Source organism: Cariama cristata, unplaced genomic scaffold (genome assembly GCF_000690535.1).
Source record: "Cariama cristata isolate BGI_N322 unplaced genomic scaffold, ASM69053v1 scaffold2007, whole genome shotgun sequence".
NCBI classification, from domain to species: Eukaryota; Metazoa; Chordata; class Aves; order Cariamiformes; family Cariamidae; genus Cariama; species Cariama cristata.
In genome coordinates this window covers 274-20,118 of record NW_009628151.1, presented here as the reverse complement: position 1 = coordinate 20,118, position 19,845 = coordinate 274, and the positions used below count along the sequence as shown (strand labels likewise).

The 19,845-nt window shown below is 38.1% G+C and overlaps 1 protein-coding gene across 1 annotated transcript; it reads right to left on the bottom strand.

The window, feature by feature from the left end:
• Positions 1–1,924: 1,924 nt before the first annotated feature.
• Positions 1,925–19,664, bottom strand: INTS2 (integrator complex subunit 2; the record flags this gene model as incomplete). The annotated part of the gene is made up of 23 exons (XM_009704668.1): positions 1,925–2,213; positions 3,074–3,250; positions 3,430–3,535; positions 4,896–5,003; positions 6,027–6,269; positions 7,231–7,420; positions 8,977–9,102; positions 9,634–9,835; positions 10,023–10,187; positions 10,667–10,771; positions 11,905–12,013; positions 12,720–12,896; positions 13,382–13,516; positions 13,982–14,050; positions 14,713–14,827; positions 14,923–14,994; positions 15,540–15,665; positions 16,491–16,717; positions 17,251–17,424; positions 17,522–17,652; positions 18,347–18,460; positions 18,698–18,800; positions 19,526–19,664. Coding segments are annotated over 23 exons (3,283 nt in total), but the record flags the coding sequence as incomplete, so codon positions are not given.
• Positions 19,665–19,845: the final 181 nt, after the last annotated feature.

Sequence of the window (19,845 nt, the reverse complement as noted above, 5' to 3'; positions counted from 1 at the left end):
CGCAGCCGCTCACCTCAGGCGACGGCGACCCTCTTCAGCATCCGTCCTTCCCGCCTCCGACCCGGCGCCAATCAGCTGACAGGAAAGGGCCGTGGCTCGCCAATCAGCAAATAGCATACTGAGCCGCTTCCGCCTTCCACCTCTGCGCCATTAGAGCCAATCACGGAGGGCCTTGTTGGCTTCCGCGTTGCACTCGTTGCTGGGCAACCACGCGTTTACCGTGGTGGAATTGCATCGCTAAATACTTTTAACACTTTTTATTACTTACCTTGGTTTAAGCACAGGAAACACTGTACGGGGAACTAAAAAATGAGGAAGTGGTTTCAGTAAAGTCAGTGGCTTTTAAATACTGCCACACACGAGAGCCCCTGGAGGAGAAGGCCTCGGCCCGAGGGCGGCCCCGCCGGCCCCGCGTCCTTCCGTGTCCGCGAGGGTCTTGTGCGCCCCGGCGGAGCCGCCCTCCGGTTAAACCGGGTCCGACAGTTAAAATCAATACAGGCAACTCCCTCTGAAATTAAGTCATACACTTGAGGTTTTTTATTTAAATACCACTACGGCACATAAAATTACACTTAGAGGAAAAAAAATACGTACGTGTAGATTATTTACATATTTTACATCAAGATGACAAAAATATTATTGGTAGCCTGATGGTGTTATCAGATGGTTACAGTACGCTGGTAATCCTGGAACGCAAACCCAGGCGTGTTGGGCAATTCAGTATCGGCCTTCCTAAATCACCAACGTAGGCAGAAGACAAGAGCTATGCAAGGCTTTCTCAAGGCCACACTAAAGAATCAGACCATTATTTCTAGAATATAAACTGCTTTGAATTGAAAAATATTTTACTTATTTAAGGATCCTGGATGCTGTCATTGAAGAAAAGAGTAAGCACTGGATTGACAAGTTTAGCAATTCAAGTGTGCTGAAGTACTACATTCACTTCTGGCACAACAGCCAAATCTTAATTTTCTTTCTCTGCTGCAAAAGCATGTGCTGCCTCACATGAAAGCTTCTGCAACCTCCAAGAAAATCCCAAATATTACACCACACACGCCCTTCTGCAATGCCGCAAAACACATCTGTCAAGGCTAAATCCTGCAGCTTTTGTATATAAAAGAACAACCAACTTCATGCATGAAGCACAAAGGATTCAGCCTTCTTGTTCACTGAGCTGCACGTAACCACTTTGGTTTGGCTGAAACCTGTCATTCCTTTCATTATAGGGAAATTTAGCTTCTGTCACCGTCACCCTCAACACCAATTGCTTTTTTTAATCTTATCCTGACAATAACTTAAGATACCTTTGCACTTATTTCTTGAAGTCTTTCTCATCTCTTTTAAACTAAGTGATGTTAAAAAATGCTAAACCATCTGAGCTGCAGGAGAAACACATATTCTTTAAACATTACATTTATACAGCTCATCTTGTAGTTCTAGTACTTTTTTTTAAAGAAACTTTTAGACCAGTTTCAAACTTTTAATGAAGGCTGGCTGATCTTTAAATGAAATTCCTGATCTCATGAACTGGAACTTTGACCAATGGTTTGAAACACACAAAAAAAGAAAAGGAAAAGCATTTTCTTAGTGCTCAATGTGATGGTGCAATTACACCACTTTTTCAAGTCTTCCTTGGAGTATTTTATTCCATCTTGCTCTGCAAGGCTCTGGAACAGAAGTTCATTTAACTTACGCAAAGCACTACATTCTCAAATTTTTCTTACCCATCATTTTGCTGTTTGCTCAACAAATTTAAGTATTCACTTTTCAGAGTGTTATAAGACCGTTTCAGGTGTGTTGCTGTATCACTTCAGAAACCGAGCAAGCTTGAAAATTGTGCTTGGTTTCAGTGGAAGTTACTGACTGACCCCATCAGCCTCAAAAATTTTCACTGGAAGCAACATAAGCCATAACTGAAGCAAATGAATGAAAAACATGGGACTTCCTGTGCTCCAGTTCCTCAATCCACTTCTGCAGCTTTCTCCAAATTTAGGCACCATAGACTGTGGGACTAGCTACAGTACAATTTCATTTGCATTCTTCCTAAATTCCACTTACGCTCATGTTAATTATTTCAATGATAGTATTTTCAACACACTGACATAACCGAACATCAGGGTCCATGCTTGCAATGTCCCTTGAACAACTTTTGTTAGGTGAATCTTTACAAAGTCCTGACACTTCATATGGTTTCTCCTTTAGTTGCTGGAGACCTAGAAAATTAAGTAGAAGAAGCAAAATACATCTAAATAAATAAGTAGGGTTTTTTAAGTGTTATATTACACCCATAACGCAAACATGTATGCTGTGAAATTGCAAATTTGAGCCATCACTATTTCATGTACCAGGCTTAACTCCACAGGTTATTTCTAGAGACACTACAACATTTCTTTTTAATTTACCTATGTCTGACTCCTTTGGGTTTTTTTATATTCCCTCTTACTTCTTTTAACATAAATATTCTAGCATAGATGGCATGAGGGAACCTTGTATCACATGAACAGCACATTTGTCTTTAGACAAAAAAAAGAGACAAAAACATGCTCAAGGTCAAGTGACACACTTAAACAGTTAATACATTTCCACAATCACTATATATTTATCCAACCATGCTATCACATGTGTAAGACTTCAGGTAGCTCATTTGACTTTGTATTTCCAACAGATTAGGACGATTTATACGGCCATTATGCCTCAGCTGAGGGGCTGAAACGTCCTTGTGTTCTACAAAGCCAATGGCCTTTGCTCACGTCTTTAATCCTCAGGCTACAATGGTAAATTCTATGCACAACAATTGCACGCAGGGATACATCTTGAAATGATACAAGCAGGGAAATAAAACAGAAGGAAGGAAGTACAAAGTTTAACAAAAGGGGTATTTTCAGCCCCGTTAGCCTCTAAATTCTCTCCTTTAATCCAGTAAGTCCACCTATCCCTATTCCTTCTGTATTTACAGGACAACAGTAGTAAATTTCATATTGCATTCCAACTACACTCAAACTTATGAAACATTAATGTAATCTTCTCCCTGGGATCACGACATTACTTTTGAAATACAAGGTGTTTTACTTACGTGTAATAATTGGGTCGAAGTCTCTTGTCTGTGTAGCAACATCAGAAGCACAAACTTGTCCTATCTGTATCAGCAGAGACATAATATCCTCATACAAAGGAGGAAAGGCTTGACAGAATGACACCAAACAAGGCAGGGTCGGCATAAAAAAAGCATAGCGCTTCGACTGGGTTAAAACTATAAAGGAAGAGGAAACGGTTAACTAAAAAAGGAATTATCACAAAAATCCAGTCAAGAATTATTCTTACTTTTACAACTGTAATTAACACAGTCACATTTAGACAAAATTGCATTCAACCTAGATAAATAATTCTAATTTACACAACAATGTACTCAGGGGTTGCTGGAGTGCTTACCTGTGAGTAGGGTTCCCATCACATTGATAGCTAAACGAGCCACGCTGAGAGATTTAGGTAGTGCATACTGGATACACAAAAATGAAAGTAACTGGATGGCAAATATCTGTTAAGTAGGTGAAAGGCAAAAGAAAAATAAGCAATAAAGTGACAGATTGCTTTGCACTTTCTATCCAAAGCTCCTCACCTAACTTCTGAGTTAGTAAATATCCTCTATCTTACCAATGAGGAAATTAAAGTGAGAGAAGCCTTAATAATAGTTATTTCGATTTTTTTCTGCTGACATTAAGGAAAAAAACCCCACACATATTTAACATTAATTGAAGTACCAACGTTAGTGTTTCAGAATCTCCCCCACAGACACAATTTGTTCTGACACTAACGATGAGCAACAAAGCAACACACAATTTACAATATAACCCTTGTAAAAGCTGTTTAAGGTCTGAGGTGTTCTAGTTTTAACTTTACTTGTGTCCTCTCATCAGCAGTAACTTAGTATTTCAGAAGGGATTAAATAAGAGCAACTATAAAGTTGGCTTGATATAGAAAACAGGAATCTTTAGCCCAACAAATCCCAGTTACCTACAACTATTCAAATCTGTAATCTCCCTTTGTCACAGTATACCAAATCAGAGTCTACAAATTGCTTTACAAAAATAAACGATTATTTGCCATTGTTCTTCACAATCATCATGAGAAGACCTTCAAAAGTACTGGTGAAACATTTGACAACCAAACTCTTGACTCCCCTTTTGCCGAGCCTTTAGTGAGAAGAAACTACCACCCTTCAGATTCAAATAGCATAACTTTTGAGGAAAGCCTCACATGTCATTCTAGCTGGCTTTGTTCTTGCAGACAGACTAGCGAAAGAACCGGTAAGACAACTGGCAAAGGAGAAATTTTAATTGATTTATAATCTTGTCCCTAGCTTGCTTCCAGAAACAGTAGTAATGTTCCCTGGAAAAAGACTTAGTAGTCAAACTTTTCATCAGAATGAATAAAATTTTGATCTTAAGGCTGCTTCATCTGTTCCACAGAGTATCTTCGAAAAAAGGTTTTCAAAATTTAAATCTTCATAGAAGTTCCTGTAGCTATAAAGTATCAGATAAAAACTAAGTAGGCAAAAATTTTGCCAACTGATTTCTGCTCAGTTTAAAGAATCAATGAAAGTCATTATTGAAAAGCACTTTTATTCATGTTCTGGAAGGTAATATTGAAATTTATGAGTATTTCCTAAACGAGTGTATTGAGACATGTTAGAGGAGTTGTCACAATCCCTGATTTGAAGGGGATTTAAAGGCCGGGCCTTTAATTTAAGGTAAAAGTGCTACAGATATTACCTTAATATCCCAGGCAAGTTAGAACAGGACTTCTTTTAGTGATCCTTTTATTTTTCCCCCCTCAATCGATACTTCATCAGGGTTAACTACTTAAGGTGATTCTCAAACCAGATGACTGTACAGTACCTGTTTTTCAAGTTCAGGCTGGGCAATGAGCTCTGGTATGAAATCCAGACAGATGTGCATCGACGGAATCCCTGCCACTGTCAATGCCAGAAGTTCACATGGATAACCCTGTGTGATTAAGAAAACACAAGTCAATGTGTCAAAGGTGTTTTACAAATTCTGCTTCAACTAAGATTTAAAATTAGATCTGCATTAACGCTTTTTTCAAAACTAATATAATTGTAAATCTCTTTTGTTCAGAATTATAAGCAACAGGCCTGTACGCCAAGGCAAGAGGCAGGCTGGGTGACAAACTCAGGGTCTGAATCAGTTCCTTATCCTCAATACTGAATGTATTATTTGCATAGAAACTCTCCCTCCACCCCTCACAGTAAACCAGATTGCAGTGACCCTTTTCTTCTGTGTCTTTCCCTTGTGTTCTAAACTTCACCATAGGCCTCAACTTGCTTATTTCACAACTGCACCATTATGGCTTTTTTAGCACTTAATCAGTTCCAGGTCAAGGCAAATTAACTCCTTTTAAAGAGACTGCCATCTGGCAATGAGCAATTTAACACACACTAAAACCAAACACATTTATATTAAAAAATTTGCTCATCTTTCCCCTCCCCTTTTTTGAAGGCATACAGTTGCTTTGGCAGGGGCAACCCTTCTCCTTTCACTCTAAAGAGAAAAACTGTGCCCTAACAAAAAGGAAAGATAAGACGATATTTACATTTGAAGCCAAATGACAGTTTTGAATAATGAGTATACTAATTTTAAAACATGGCCACAAAAAAGCAACCCACAAAAGATGTGGAACAAGTAATTAAAAGATGATTAGGCCAGTTTTCCTTGGCCTAGAATGGACAAACTATTTTGGTACAAGAAAGGGCAGAGGCACAAAGAAAGCATGTGTTCAACAATACAGGTATAGTTTAGGTCATCCCTTCTCGGCTACAAAACAGAGTCCAGGCACTGAAATATGGAGGAAGTGTAGGTACTACAAATTTGGCGAGACGAGAAGCAGAAAAGCAGGCCGTTACAATTTCTGAGGAACAAAACAACCACATTCAGCATCCTTCAACCACTTCATCTGGCTCTTTCTTAACCAGAGGAATCATGAAAGAACTGAAATAGTGCAAAGCAGACCTGGAAATGAACTAGTTTGACTATGTTGGGATCAGCTATATACATCTGATGCAGCAGACAGCAGATCAGACACTGGACCTCTCGAAGATTACACAGCAAGCTATCTTCTTCTTCTAGTTCAGGACTCTTAGGGCCTGTGGTACTATGAACACTCTTTAGCAAACTGTGGGTATTACTGCTCTGGGCTTTCTCTTCTTCTGTAGGTAAGCAGATCTCCAGAAGAATCTGCACAGCAGCACTGTCCTGCGAAGAAAATAAGCAACAGAATATGCATAAAAAACCTCAATGAGATTAAAGAAATCAAATACAAAGTAATGACAATTTAACAAATGGAAGACTGTCAGGTGGCTAGAATTTCTAGCTATAGGGTTTTTTTATACAGAATTAAAACAACTCAGTTCAAGAATCATAAATCCTGCAGAACATTAAAAAAACCCAACACTTTATCTGAATCAAGACTCGAAGAAAAAAAGCTTAAAGCCAACACATCATCATCATCACAGATCAAAGGAGTAAATTCAACAGAATCTTGTATTGTTTCAAAATAAATATCCAATGGTTCCTTAAAGCACCCAGATCAGACAAAATATGCACGTGGCCGTGTAGTTCACAGTATTCAGGAGAGACCACACTACTCATTTAAATAGAAAACTTCCTATTAACTCAAAAATAATCTCTTAATAAGGACTATATATGTGACATTCTTCCAGACAGAGGTAAGAAGAGACTGTCTGTGAAACAGGATTACTCAAGAATTTCCATATGTCAAGCTAAGCAAGTTAACCATTCTTCAGCCTCACACTTTACAATGCTGGCTGCTTCTCTTAAATAACGTAGTTCAAATGATCACACATAGGTCTGTCACATTTATTCATGTTTCACTGCTCCAAATCTAAGTACAGAAAGAGCCTCTGGATTAACACAAGCAACAGGGCAAAAGGGGTAGTAAGCAGAACTCTTCTGTTCTAACTAACAGAAAAGAACACCATCAAAGCAGTTAACCAACACAATCCTTCAGACTACAAAACAGAAGACTGAAATATTTAACAATCTGAACACAGAGGCGGTTTTCTTTTTCATGGTAACAGAAGTCAGTTTAAAAAAAAAAAGCAAAAAGGTCTCCTTTTTTAATTTCCTGTTTCTGTATTTCTGTTTTATCATTGTCTTTCCTCACATCATTTAATATCCATTTCTTTCCCCTTACCTGAGCAGCAAGCAATGCATTTTTTAATTCTTCCCTTGTAACTTCTGGGGCCTCTGGACCCATTGCATTGTTTTGGGATGGCCTAATGTCCTGCTCTGCAGTTTCCTTCAGGTGAGAATTGAGGTAAGCTTTTGAAGCAAGAAGATACCCGTTCAACATGTGCAAAGTTATATCCATCAGAGGAGGACTCCTGATACAGGAACACGTGATAAAATAAAGGCATTTCAGTAGGCAGAACAGTAAGACAGTGATAATATGAACAAACTAAAAGCACTCCTCAAAGGCTCGTTTGGTTGTAGCATGGCCCATACTAAAGCTGTTTTCCCCAACGCAACAAAATACTAAAGGTTACAATCCTGCTGCCCTGCCATTCAGTCCTGCTTCTCTCATGCAGACACATCTATGCGTACACTCTATAAAACTAAGGAGCTGCTGAAAAGATTGATTTCTGATGAACAAAGGAAACCCGAAAAGGGTCAGCTGTACGTGAAATAAAGAAAAATAATTATCTGAATGACGGGGAAAAATAAGGCAGACAAGCTCTGAACTGCTTCCACAATACTAAGATGATAGTTTTCAAATCACATTGCATTATAAATCTCTAACAGTTTTAGAAATGTAGGATTTTCAATTTGCATCCAGGGCTGAAGGGACATACATTTAAATATTTCACCTACGGGTTGGGGATTAAAGATGTCATCAACAGAAACCTGAAGTCTAGCAGAGTTGTAGCAACTCACATGAAAATTGGATTCATGGCTCAATTGCTAAAAGGCAAGTGAGGACAGATGCATACAAACAAGAACTTGAAGAACAAATCAAGTTGACTATTAGTCATTTATTATGAACAAAAGGATAATAAAAAAGGGGAAAAATAAACCACAACTGACAGATCATATGAAAAAGAATACACAAGGAATAAAGCTAGGGGCTAAACTACATTTAAAATGATTAACCGTATTTTTTTAGGATAAGGGATGCAATTTTCTTTATTACTATAAAAAAGTAAAGTTATAATTTAGAAATTCTGACCTCTGTTTGCATTATTTCACATTCTCCGTAAAAGCTGGTCCACTGCTACTGATTATGATCATTTTCACTACTTAAATTCTCAGTTTATTCTTCTGCATCAGAGCTATAAAGCAGCATTACACATCCTCCTCTGTCATCACTGTATCTACGGGAACTAATTTCTAAGTACTACTAAAAGACTTTTGTGGGAAATTAAGCAAATCTACCTTTGTCATATCCATCAAGCACCCACTGGCAGAAACTGTTACCCCAAAAACATGGAATACTTACAGGCCCATGAGGGATGGCAAAAGACAATGTGAAGTGGAAGGATGTTACAGCTACAACCTCAACCACCACCACCACCATGTGGCAGCAACCATTTTAAGCACGCTGCAATGTCTATTTAGAACAAATTCACACACACAAATCTAAAATGGATGACCTATGTACAAATCCCAAAGTTCCCAAAATAGAGCTGGGTGTAAGGTTGTCCAATAAGACACTCAGCTGGACAGTATAACATGCTGAAACAGCATGCACAGCTCACCTCAGACCAACAAGCTTAATACAAAACAGATGGAACTTACAAATTCAGATGATTAGTTTGAAAATATGTTTTGAAGTACTGAAAGCTTTTAGCAGTTTTCTATGAGACAGCTTTATGTTTAGCATTCACTATGTACCAATGTAAGTACCACAGAACATAAAAAGCTAAAGGAGGGAGATGCTTACCTATGAACTCTCTGATCGCATCTTAGTACAATCAAAGGATCAATCATCAGATCATTCTGAGTGTACTTCTGCTGTCGGACTATTTTTACTGAAGGCTGCAGAGCATTAACAGTCATCACCCATAGCCTAAAACAAGATTATTTTTACAATTTTTTAACAGATAATCCGTATGAGAAAAAGGATCACATAAGCATCTGGACACTCACTTATCTCAGTCAGCTGAATTTTTCTAGGCCTATCAAGGAGCAAAAACCCCATACCTCACTTGCAGCCCTTGATGTTAAGCAAGATATAGTTAACTTACACTCACTGCAATTATAGCAACTAAACTGTTTTCGCTGCAAGAGGGCATCCACTTCCTCAGAAAAGGCATGGTTCTTACCAGAGTCAGTTCATGTTTCATCAGTACTTGGTCATAAACAATGTACACTATAACACCATACTCCTATATTTTAAGTGAATGGGTGACTTCCTTTCCCCTGAGAACAAGTAGTACCTTCTTTTTAAATGCAAAGGTTAAAAATCTCAACAAAGCAAAAATGAACACAACTCCAACACATTCTATTCAGTCCCAAAGGCATTGTGTCATTATTTTTGAAACAGAAGGTGGCATTCCACCTATCTGCAACAACAAACTAAACAGTATTTTGAGCCTACCTTCTTGGCATCACAGTGTTAAGAACCATCCAAAGTTTATTGACGGTCTGAAGAATCCTCCGAGGGACTCCAGCATTCAGCAAGCGATTCATATTTGATGTCAATACTTCTGCATATGGGATCAATTCACCAGCTGAGAGAAGTGTTAAATGTTCCAAGATCTGCATCAGCTGCGTATGATTTCCAGGCAGCATGGAAAATGCTATAAAATAAATACAATGGGATCTTGGTAAAACTGGACTTTGACATTTTTTCTAACTTGGCAGCAGAACGTTTTCATTATACAAATGCAGTATGAGGAAATTAATTAAATGGCTACATACTTCCAAATCCACTGTATTCCAACCAATTTGGAAAGAACACTGCTTACTTCAGATGAAGTTATTTACCTTCTTGGAGCTGTTTGGGAGAGTGATTCTTCGCCATGTTTGTAAGAAGCATCCTCCTCAGTAAGGCATCAGTGCCTGTGATCTGTTCCTCACAGATCCAGTCTTCCACAATGCAGAGGTGTGGATAGTTAGTTGCAAGAAGGCGTAACAGTGCAGAATGCAAGCCTTTATGGGTATTAAGAAAGTATACATCTTAGATTTGAGTAGCTACATCTTTCACCTGAGCATAATTGTGCCTATCATTTCAACAACAGACCTTAACTGAATCACTGCCAAGAAGTTCAATGAGCTTGCATGTTTATAATCCAATATTCCAACCCCAACTGAAACGAAAAGTTACCTTTTGGAAAGGCGGGAGGACCCTAGAGTAACTCTTAAACTCAGTCTGGAATAGTCAAAAATTCTCAGGCGATTCCTACTCTAAAACCTACCCTAGGTAGGTAAGACCTACCCTAAAAAGAACTGCCTTCCCCAAAATTCCAGTATTACTCTTCAAACATATCTGTAATCTCACTAGCTACTACTGACAGATTTTAAACAAAAGAGAAAGGAAGGCACACTGTGAAACAGACAATAGCCACAGAGCTGGAAACACACTTAGCCTTCCTTCTTCACGCACATTAGGTTTTCACACACAGATATACCTCCCAGTTCCTGCTGCAGTCCTTGTGCCTGCCGGATCAGGAACTTGATTGGAATCTGATCCATTAACGCTGAAGAGTAAGACTTGGGTTTTTTCTGCATGGCAGCTATAAGGGAACAGGACAAGAAACCACGCATAACCCTTCCAGTTGGAAAAGATGATTTCCCCAGCCGAATCAGTAAAGAAAATGTAAAGCACCTGTCTCTATATTATCCAGGTAAAACAGAGAAAATCCCAAATAATACACCTCATTCCTGTTAAAGTATTAAATTAAGCTCTTCAGGAAAGCATTTCTGTGAACATTTCCATTTAACATTTTCCTAGCATTTAGATTTGTTCGCAAGATCTCCGTAATATCTTTGACCAAGTCCAACTGATTTCAAGATCGTAGCTCAAATCTACACTTTATTGAAGGTTTTTTATTCTTAAAAAAAAAAGGTTATCAGTTGGTACACACAATTCAAACTGCTGGCACAAGCAACACCCTGTAGTGAGGTGGAAGTTATAAATGCAGGAAGAACCGTAATTGATTTTGGAGTATTTCAGTCTTTCTTGAATATCATGAAGAAAATAGCACTGATGAATGCTGGAAACTTTGCACCCTAAAAAGGGCAGTTAAAAACACTCACCAGATATAAACACTATGTTTTCACTGAAATTAAACTCTGTCAATAAACTACACAACCTTCTTTTCGAATTGATTTAAAGCCTCCATTTCAAAGGTAAAAAGAGACAATTCAATATTGTCAAGTATAAAATTGCCAACCCAAAGAAATGTATGTGCAAGTCTGATGACACGCCAATAAATGAAGATCTGAAGTAATTAAGAAGTCTTTGTTAATTTGTTAATTGCTGCTATATTTATTAGATGGTCATAAACATTTCTGGTAACTTTTTGGCCAGTCTGGACCTTTTTTAATCTGGAAAACAGATTACTCCACTAGAGTTTTAGCAGAAACTTTATCTCCTGAATTTCCACAGTAAGGTCAGGTTGGATGGGGTGTTGAGCAAGTTGGTCTGGTGGAAGGTGTCCCTGCCCATGGCTGGGGAGTTGGAACTGGATGATCTTTAAGGTCCCTTCCAATCCAAATCATTCTGTGATTCTATGATTTATTACAAGAATCTAAACTTTTTATGCTGTGCTTGAATGTGACAGCAACTTAAATTTTGGTTATTCTAAGAATTCCTCTCTTTGCATCTAACTTTCAATCTGTTTTCCACTGATGCACTGACATATACCTAGTATCTTTGTGTTTGCCAGAAGTGCTTCTTCGTACGACAGGACATAGTAGAGGACAAGCAATTGTGTTGTGATGCTGTATCGTTGAGTAAGACGAGTATTTTCTCCCTGTACATAAAACCACATACAAAGGTCATGTTGCATTCCTGATTCTTGAGAACAAAAATTTGGATTTACCTGCAAATATGAAGAAAGATAAGGCAGTAAGCCTTGTATAAAAATATTAAGCCATATGAGGTCCAAACTGAAAGCTGCGGGGAACTTTTTTTTTTTATTTTAAATGAACTTCAAACATAAAATGTATTTTTGGTATCTTGGGACACTAACAAGGGGTAATCCCAGGAGTCCAAGGCAAGTCAGTGCTCGCCACTTATTCTACATGTGTCCAAGTGACCATTCTCATATTCTATCAAAATGACAATGTTTCTTTCAAAAACATCTAGAGTGCTTCAGTTAAGCAGTATTTTTACCTAACAAGATCAAGTCAGTACAAAAATTACACAAATCCTACATGAACACCTCCACTTTTCATTCCATGAAGTGCTTTTCTTTGCATTTTTTACAGCATGAGTCAGTGAGTTCCCAAGGAAAAGGGCAAAACAAGGACAAACAGCAATTCTCCTAAAATTCTGACTAGCACTAACAAGATTCACTTCAAAACGCATGACCATCACTGGAGTAGGAGGCAGTTTACTATACAGACATTAAAGACAAAAAGTGAGGCAACTTACAGAATCTGCATCAAGTGTATGTACAAAATACTGAACCACATGTTCACGTTAAAGTCCATGAAAGAAGCAAACAAATCACTTACCCCAGAGAGTCCTTGAAAAACATTCAGTATCTCCTGTTCCGTGACAGGCTGATTTGTGGCCTCTGGGTTGGATTTAGATGCAGGAGTAAGAATAGAATTAATGTAGACATCAATAAGAGGAAGCAACTGAGGATGGAGTGGAGTGGTGGTTTCACAGAGCTGTCGATAGATCCAGTCCTAGGGAAAAAAAATGCCATTACATGTTCAGTTTCAAAGCTGGAGGGCAATTTTTTTTGTCTGCAAGTACATCCCATTTTAACTAGTTACAAAAAATGTAACTGACTGAGGCAGCGACTTTGGAAAGTGTAATACCAGTTCTGAGTTGGGCCTGGTCATAAACTGTGCATCCTGGACTCTGTTCTGTACAGACCCACCAATAAAACTTGTCCTGGCTGGAAACACCATTCTGACTACAATTTTCTTAAGCGCAGTTTTTTAAAGAGATAACTTTCTTATTATTTTTAACTTCACTAAGTTGTGGTCTCTGGATTACAGCGCTAAAACTGGATACCCTAAATTAATATCCAGTTCCTTCTTAAATTGCATGGTAATAGGCTATAAGATTCATCAAGAATTCAGTTCCTATAATTTGACCAAAAAAACAGCCTGCAAAATCTAGTCAACATTCAAAATTATGAACTGAAATAAAATGAAGGTCATACCTTAATGGATACTTTGTGCTTGGTGAATGATCGACTTTTTAAAAGCTGGTAAATACAGTGAATAGGTAAAAACCCAGTAATGTTGGCACTGAGATTGCCTGTAACAGGCACGCGAACTGCGTGGGCCGTAACAACCTAAAGGAAAGTTATAATTAACAAGAAAAATACCAACTTATCGCAACGCATAAGCACAAGGTGACAAAGTCGCACAGCTACATTCTTTCTGGAGTTTACTTATTTTTGGTTGTTTGAAAGCAGAAGAATATTTTTTAGGTAGTTTAATACAGTATGTGTAAAACTGTAGCACACGTACTACATTTGTGAACGACTTCCTGCTACTGCAAAAAATAATGTCATAGTGGACAATTTTTCTCCTTTGCTTCCCCATTATTTAAAAAAGCCAAGTGTTCAAAAAGCGTAATCAGATCTGAGTACAAAAAGAGCGAGCCAAGGCTCTTCAGTACCAGCAGGACTTGGATTCTTCTTGTAGGTCAAACTGAAGCAATCCTAGAAGAAAGAAAGAAAAAAAGAAAGAAAGAAAGGAAAAAAAAAAAAAAGGAAAAAGAAAAAAAAAGAAAAAAAGATCCAGGTTTAAAATACCTGTTCAGTGAAAATCTCCTGTGTGAAGATTGTCTTCATCCTGCTGAGTGAGCTGGGCTTAATAACAATCTGAAACAAAGACAAAGTACTTGTAATTTTCAGTTCTAGCTTTCTTATAAATAACAACTGCAAATTTACTTTATAAACTGTTAACTTCTAACCTTTTTAAACTTGTCTTCACTGAGATACCAGGGAAACACTCACATCTATACTTCAAACGTAGAACAAAAATATTTTCAAATATCACAAGTTCATTACTCCACATCTTCCTTATCCTAAAAACTACCTACCTTTTACATTCGATGAACCATTGTTTCACAATAGCAAACTGAAGGCAAGTCTCCCTCAGTTATTTTCAGAAATTAATTATTACATACACAGATATTTCTTTAGATTATTTAAAATAAAAAGTCTGCATCTCAGTTTGAAACCTACTTCAATTAGTCTTCTAAAAAAGTTCATTTCTTGCAAATAATGATTTCAACAAGTCAGCACTTTTTGAAGATACTTTTTATCATCACATTCCTCTGTATCAAGAGGTATGCATAATGTTTCTCTAGAGGAACTAATTTACTTAGCTATCCATTTTTTTACTTTACATTTGCTTTAAGTACATTAGCAAAACCATAGTTCTTTATATCAAAACTAAAGTAAATACAATAATATAAATACACAGTAAAAAGTTAATTTTAACAAAGAAATGTATGTGCTAGAAACAGTTTAGGATTTACCTTCATTCCCAAGGTGGAGCAGACCAAATCAATGATAGCACTGAGCTGATTACTATGGAAATACATGGCTACCAGGAGAAGCATCTCTCCAAAAGAAGCAGACACACCAGAAATGCTAATGATAACAAAGAGGAAGAGTTAATTTCCAATAGGGCGTAAATAAATGTGAGATTACTGGACTCATTAAAAACAAAAGAAGCCTCCTCTCACCTTTCAAAGTAAGCTTCTTCCTTTATCATCCAACTAAGCCACATTACCATGAGTTGCTCCTGTTCCGGGGTGCTGCACAAAAAAAAATAATCCATAAAAGATCCTTTTCGCAGGAACTACCATCAGTTTTAGTAACAATTACTAGCAGAGTCTTGTCACTTTCACTTTAGCATCAAACAGCTGATAAGCACTGACATTTAGCACAAACTTCAGTCCAATTGTCAGACAATTTCCTGTCTTGAATGCACGCAGCAGAAAGCTACATCCGTTAAATATCTATATTGCTACTCTTTTGAACAGGGTCTCTAAAGAATTTAGCCATAAATTTGTTCAACAGAAAAGTGAATTAGTAAGGCCTACTTTAGCCTTCAAAAACCACTCCAAACTAAGCTAATGCCAATGCTCCCCTCTCAAAAGATTTGCTATGAACAAGACAGGGAGCAGAGTGGAATATCAATTTACTCACGATAGTGTGAGACAAATCCCTTCAATCAACATACGGACAACTCTTTGTATAAAGAATTAGGAGAGAAAAACTGTGCAGCTCTGTGGAGGTCATTGCCTTAACAGTGCTAAGAGTAACATCTTTACAAAGCTCCCCCTTTATTGAGAGGTACCTGACAAGAGTGGAGAAGGCCAGAAGCATACAAAAAGAAAGAGATACAAAGCGAACGCCAGCTGGAGTTGCGGGAGGCCGGCTGGTCATTAGCTGCAGTAGCTGCTCAGCTTCTTCATCAGTTGGCCTGAGTAGGACACAAAAAGAACAAAACCCACGCTGCTAATTTAAAAGTGAAGAGATTTCCAATCTCATCACAATGGTTAAAGATTAAATTTTCTCTGTTATTTAATCTGTTTATCAAGTTGCTATCAATAAATGAGTATCAAGATTAGCTGGTAATTCTCCTTGAACTTAAAGACATAAAAATCTCTGTTAAGAGAGAATAACGGTGAGAAAACTTCCCCAGGACATAATCTTGCCTATTAGTAGAAAACACATTTAAACTAACAGTCCATAAAAGATGCCACATTAGCACTCTCCAAAAAGTAAAAGTAAAGGAACAGAAATTCAAAATTCATAGTGTCTGTTGCGAGAGTTTTCACTTGCTTTCTCTTGTACACACGGCTCCAACCACTTAGGCCTACACTTCTAACAAGTCAGTAGAATTGATTTTGCAGCAAAGACAGCATCACATTTCTTGCATTATTTTAGATTTTTTTTAAAAAGCAAAGTTGATAAACGGATCTTTACAATTAGAATGAAAAAAATTTTCTGCTCAGAATAGTACTGGAAAGTAAAAAACACACCTGTCTCCAGAGACCTTAGTATTACAGAATATTTGCTCTCTGCACTATAAAGATAAAGAAACTTCCATCAACTGGCAACTCCAGCCCTCAGCACGTGAGGAGGGCCTCCCCTAGTACCAAAAGCGGTGAGTCTTGCCAAGACTGTTTCAAGGACACAATGGCATTAAGAGACAGCTCACGTTAAAAGTGCCCAAAGCTCTCAACCTCTGTTTAATTGGACAGAGAGCAAATAAAAAAACACAGAGCATTAAAACATTCATTACTTCAGGCCAGCAATTCCCATCAAAGCGCAATAGAGACGTAACAACGCGCTGGCTTTCACAACATGCTCCTCCTTCAGTCCTGAATACACAGACACATTTGGCTCCAGATCAACATCTGCTTCTTCAACAATGTGTGTGCTGCGAACCGTGGGAAGGATTCCCATGAGCTCCAGGAGCAGCTGCCTCCTCATTTGCCAAAGCACAGAACTGATATTATCTCTTTTTCTCTGCATAAAAGGTTAAAAGATGAGAACGACAATGTAAAATTCACCCCATCGTACAATGTATTACATAAGAGCTTCCATAATGATGAAGTCAAGGAAAAAAACAGAAGCAGTGGAGAAGAGGAATTTTTTTAAAATATAATTTTCAGTACCAAGGCAACAGGCAACCCTTGATCATAATACAATAGCTTATTACATCAAAACACAAGCTTTGACTTACTCAATGAAGCAAGTCAAGACACAGTTTCCTATTGTGAACGCTGAGGATGAACATATCCACCAGGTAAACATTACGAACTCACAATTCCCTGGTTTCCACGCCTACAAATCTCTCAGAGGAACAATCAAATAGCTGCCTTCAGGGACGCTATTTATAGAACTGATGGTCCCACAAGAAGAGGTTGCCTTGTAAAGGTTGCTCCACAACATGCAACAGGACTTACATGCATTCAGACAAATATGGGTGCCTACATCCAGAAGGTTTACAGCAAGCTATAATATTTTTTTAAAAGCAGAACATTCAAAGATTTTCATACCTGTTGCCCATTTCGGATAAAAGTTCCAAACCAAGTTCGAACCTTTGCATTTGTTCCAAGTAGCAAACCACTCACAAAACACACCAGGTCACTCACTCCATCATCTGAAGATTCATTTTTGGTGTGATCCAAGGTCAAAGCCACACCAAGACCTGGTAGGTGACACTCTTCCACCTAGATAAAATGCTCAGGCTCAATCATCTTTGTTGTTTTTAAAGTTCCAATAAGGATAATAATTATGATTCTCATGACAGACTAATGACAGACTTACCACCATGCCTCGGACCCTTAGAGCTTGGGAAGGATTCATTTTACACAGGTGGCGAAGTGCTTCTGTTCTACGACGGCCTCCAACACTTTCCTCGTCCTGCCGTTCACCGTTCTTAATCAAACCTCTACAGACTAAATGTCCAGCAGAAGGTGTAAGTAAATCTGGCCTTTCCAACAGAAAGCCACATAAACACACAAAGTCAAGGCATTCTGTTCAGCTCACTGTGATTTATTACTTGCCCAGACAAGGTTTGTGTGGCCCAAGAACTCATGATCTATGCTGTATAAGCAGAACAAGGAAATGGTCTTTCTCCTCAGAGAAATTACAGGGTCATTACAGACTTATGCATCATCCAATTACTACTCGTACTCTATCTAATGTAACCTGTGCATCTGGCAGCCCTGGAGGCTGAAATCTTATTGCGAGGTAAGGGATGCTAAACAGGCAATGTCAATACAAACTTTTGACCTCGTAATATGTTTCAGTTTAAGGGACAAGAACGATTAGCAAGGTTAGACCAGGTTCGTAGTCCCAGTCACTCGCTGCCCGAGTCAGCCTTTATAAAGGTGACCTACAGGTGAAAAGCTGCAACATGTACACAAGGAGTCTACAAGTAAGCTGCAAAAAAGGGGAATCAACATGATGAGAATGGGAGCCCATTACCATCTCTAGGAATAAATGCATTCAAATTATATTTCATAAGCCAAATGGTCTCCCGTTCAAATATTTATGACACATGGTTTAGTCCAGAATTAACTACATTGCTAAAATCATTTCAAACCTTTAGAAAAAAAAAAAGCTGGACAAGAAGAAACTGTAACTCACCCTCATTAAAGCTATCAGGAACGTTGGCCACCAGAAGGCAGAGGAACCAGGCTCCATTTTTAACGTGCAGCAGAGCTTCAGCCACATCAACTATCGGCAACAGCGATGGTAGCTCTGGATAAAAAGAGGGTTTTAAAAGTCAGTGTTTCACTGTCAAACAAATAAAACCTTGCTTTTAATATGCATTTAAATAACACACTCAAATCAATCAATGGAAAATCAATCTATGTTCTATTCCTCTTTCAGAGCTAGAAAGCCTAGATTAAGCTTAAATCAGTCACAATGGCGCCAAAAGTTATTTTGATACATTTGTGGGAGGTTAGAAAACACTGTAAATACAGAATACTACACCTGCTTGTAAAATGCAGAGAACATCTGCTGCCTCTTCCAGATAAACAGGACTCTCGAAGAGCTCAGATGACTTGAGAAAAAACTCACCGTTTGATTCTGACACCTACAAGACATGATTCATCATCACTGAACAGGTTTTATGAAGCAATTTGTCTAATCAGTCTTCTATGGCTTTAAATTCAGCAGATTGAATACATCAGAAATTGTCCAAAATGTACAGCTATAACCAGAACAGCCAATAAAAGTGTTTAGAATAAGAAATATTTATTAGTGGAAACACTTCAATATGGCTGGAATCATTACTTCTTTCCAGAAGAAAGAAAAATAGCTCACTGACAATTCTGAAAACATGGTAAGTTTACACAAGGAAAATAAAATGCTGGGGCGGGTGGCAAGGAAGGAGAGTAAGAGAAATACAGTGGCTGATACCATACTGTAATAGGAGAAAAGAACTGGATGAAGACAAGTCACAATTTCATTTTCAAATATGATTTCTGCACTGATGTATCACAAAATCACATTACATTTGAGTACAGCATATTACAGAGTATACAGAGTCTGCATCATATTAGAAAAGATGACCCTCGTTTGTTGTGATGAAGAAGGACTTCCTCTAGGAAGCTGGGGTCATAAGGAGTTTAATCACATGCCACTGTTCAATCAGACTGAGACTTTAAGTCTTGGTGAAGCAGGTAAGAACTGGAGAAGAGTACTCACGCACATCAGCAGCACCAGGAAAGGAACCAGAACCAGACAGCATAGCAACCTATCCAGAGAGCATTTTCACTGACATAAAATTCGCAAGCATCCAGCTATGGAGAAATTTACCTTATTCATAATTGCTAGTAATTCACTAAGTACAAGACGAAGCCGACGAGGCGAATCGCTGTGTTCAAATTCCAGTGTCAGCCCATGCTGAAGCTGTGACACCAAGATGCTTTCCCCACTACCTCCTCCTAGCTTGTGCCTAACAGACAGTTAAACACAAGAAGCATTAAATGTTTCTGTAAACACAGAAATTCTATCAGTTAGACAGTAATTCTGTAGGGATTTCTTCTATCCTATCAATAATCAGAAAAGACTGTTGCAACTGTGGTACCTCATGAAATCTAACTCGGCAGATTATCAAAATTTCAAGGACCTCTGTT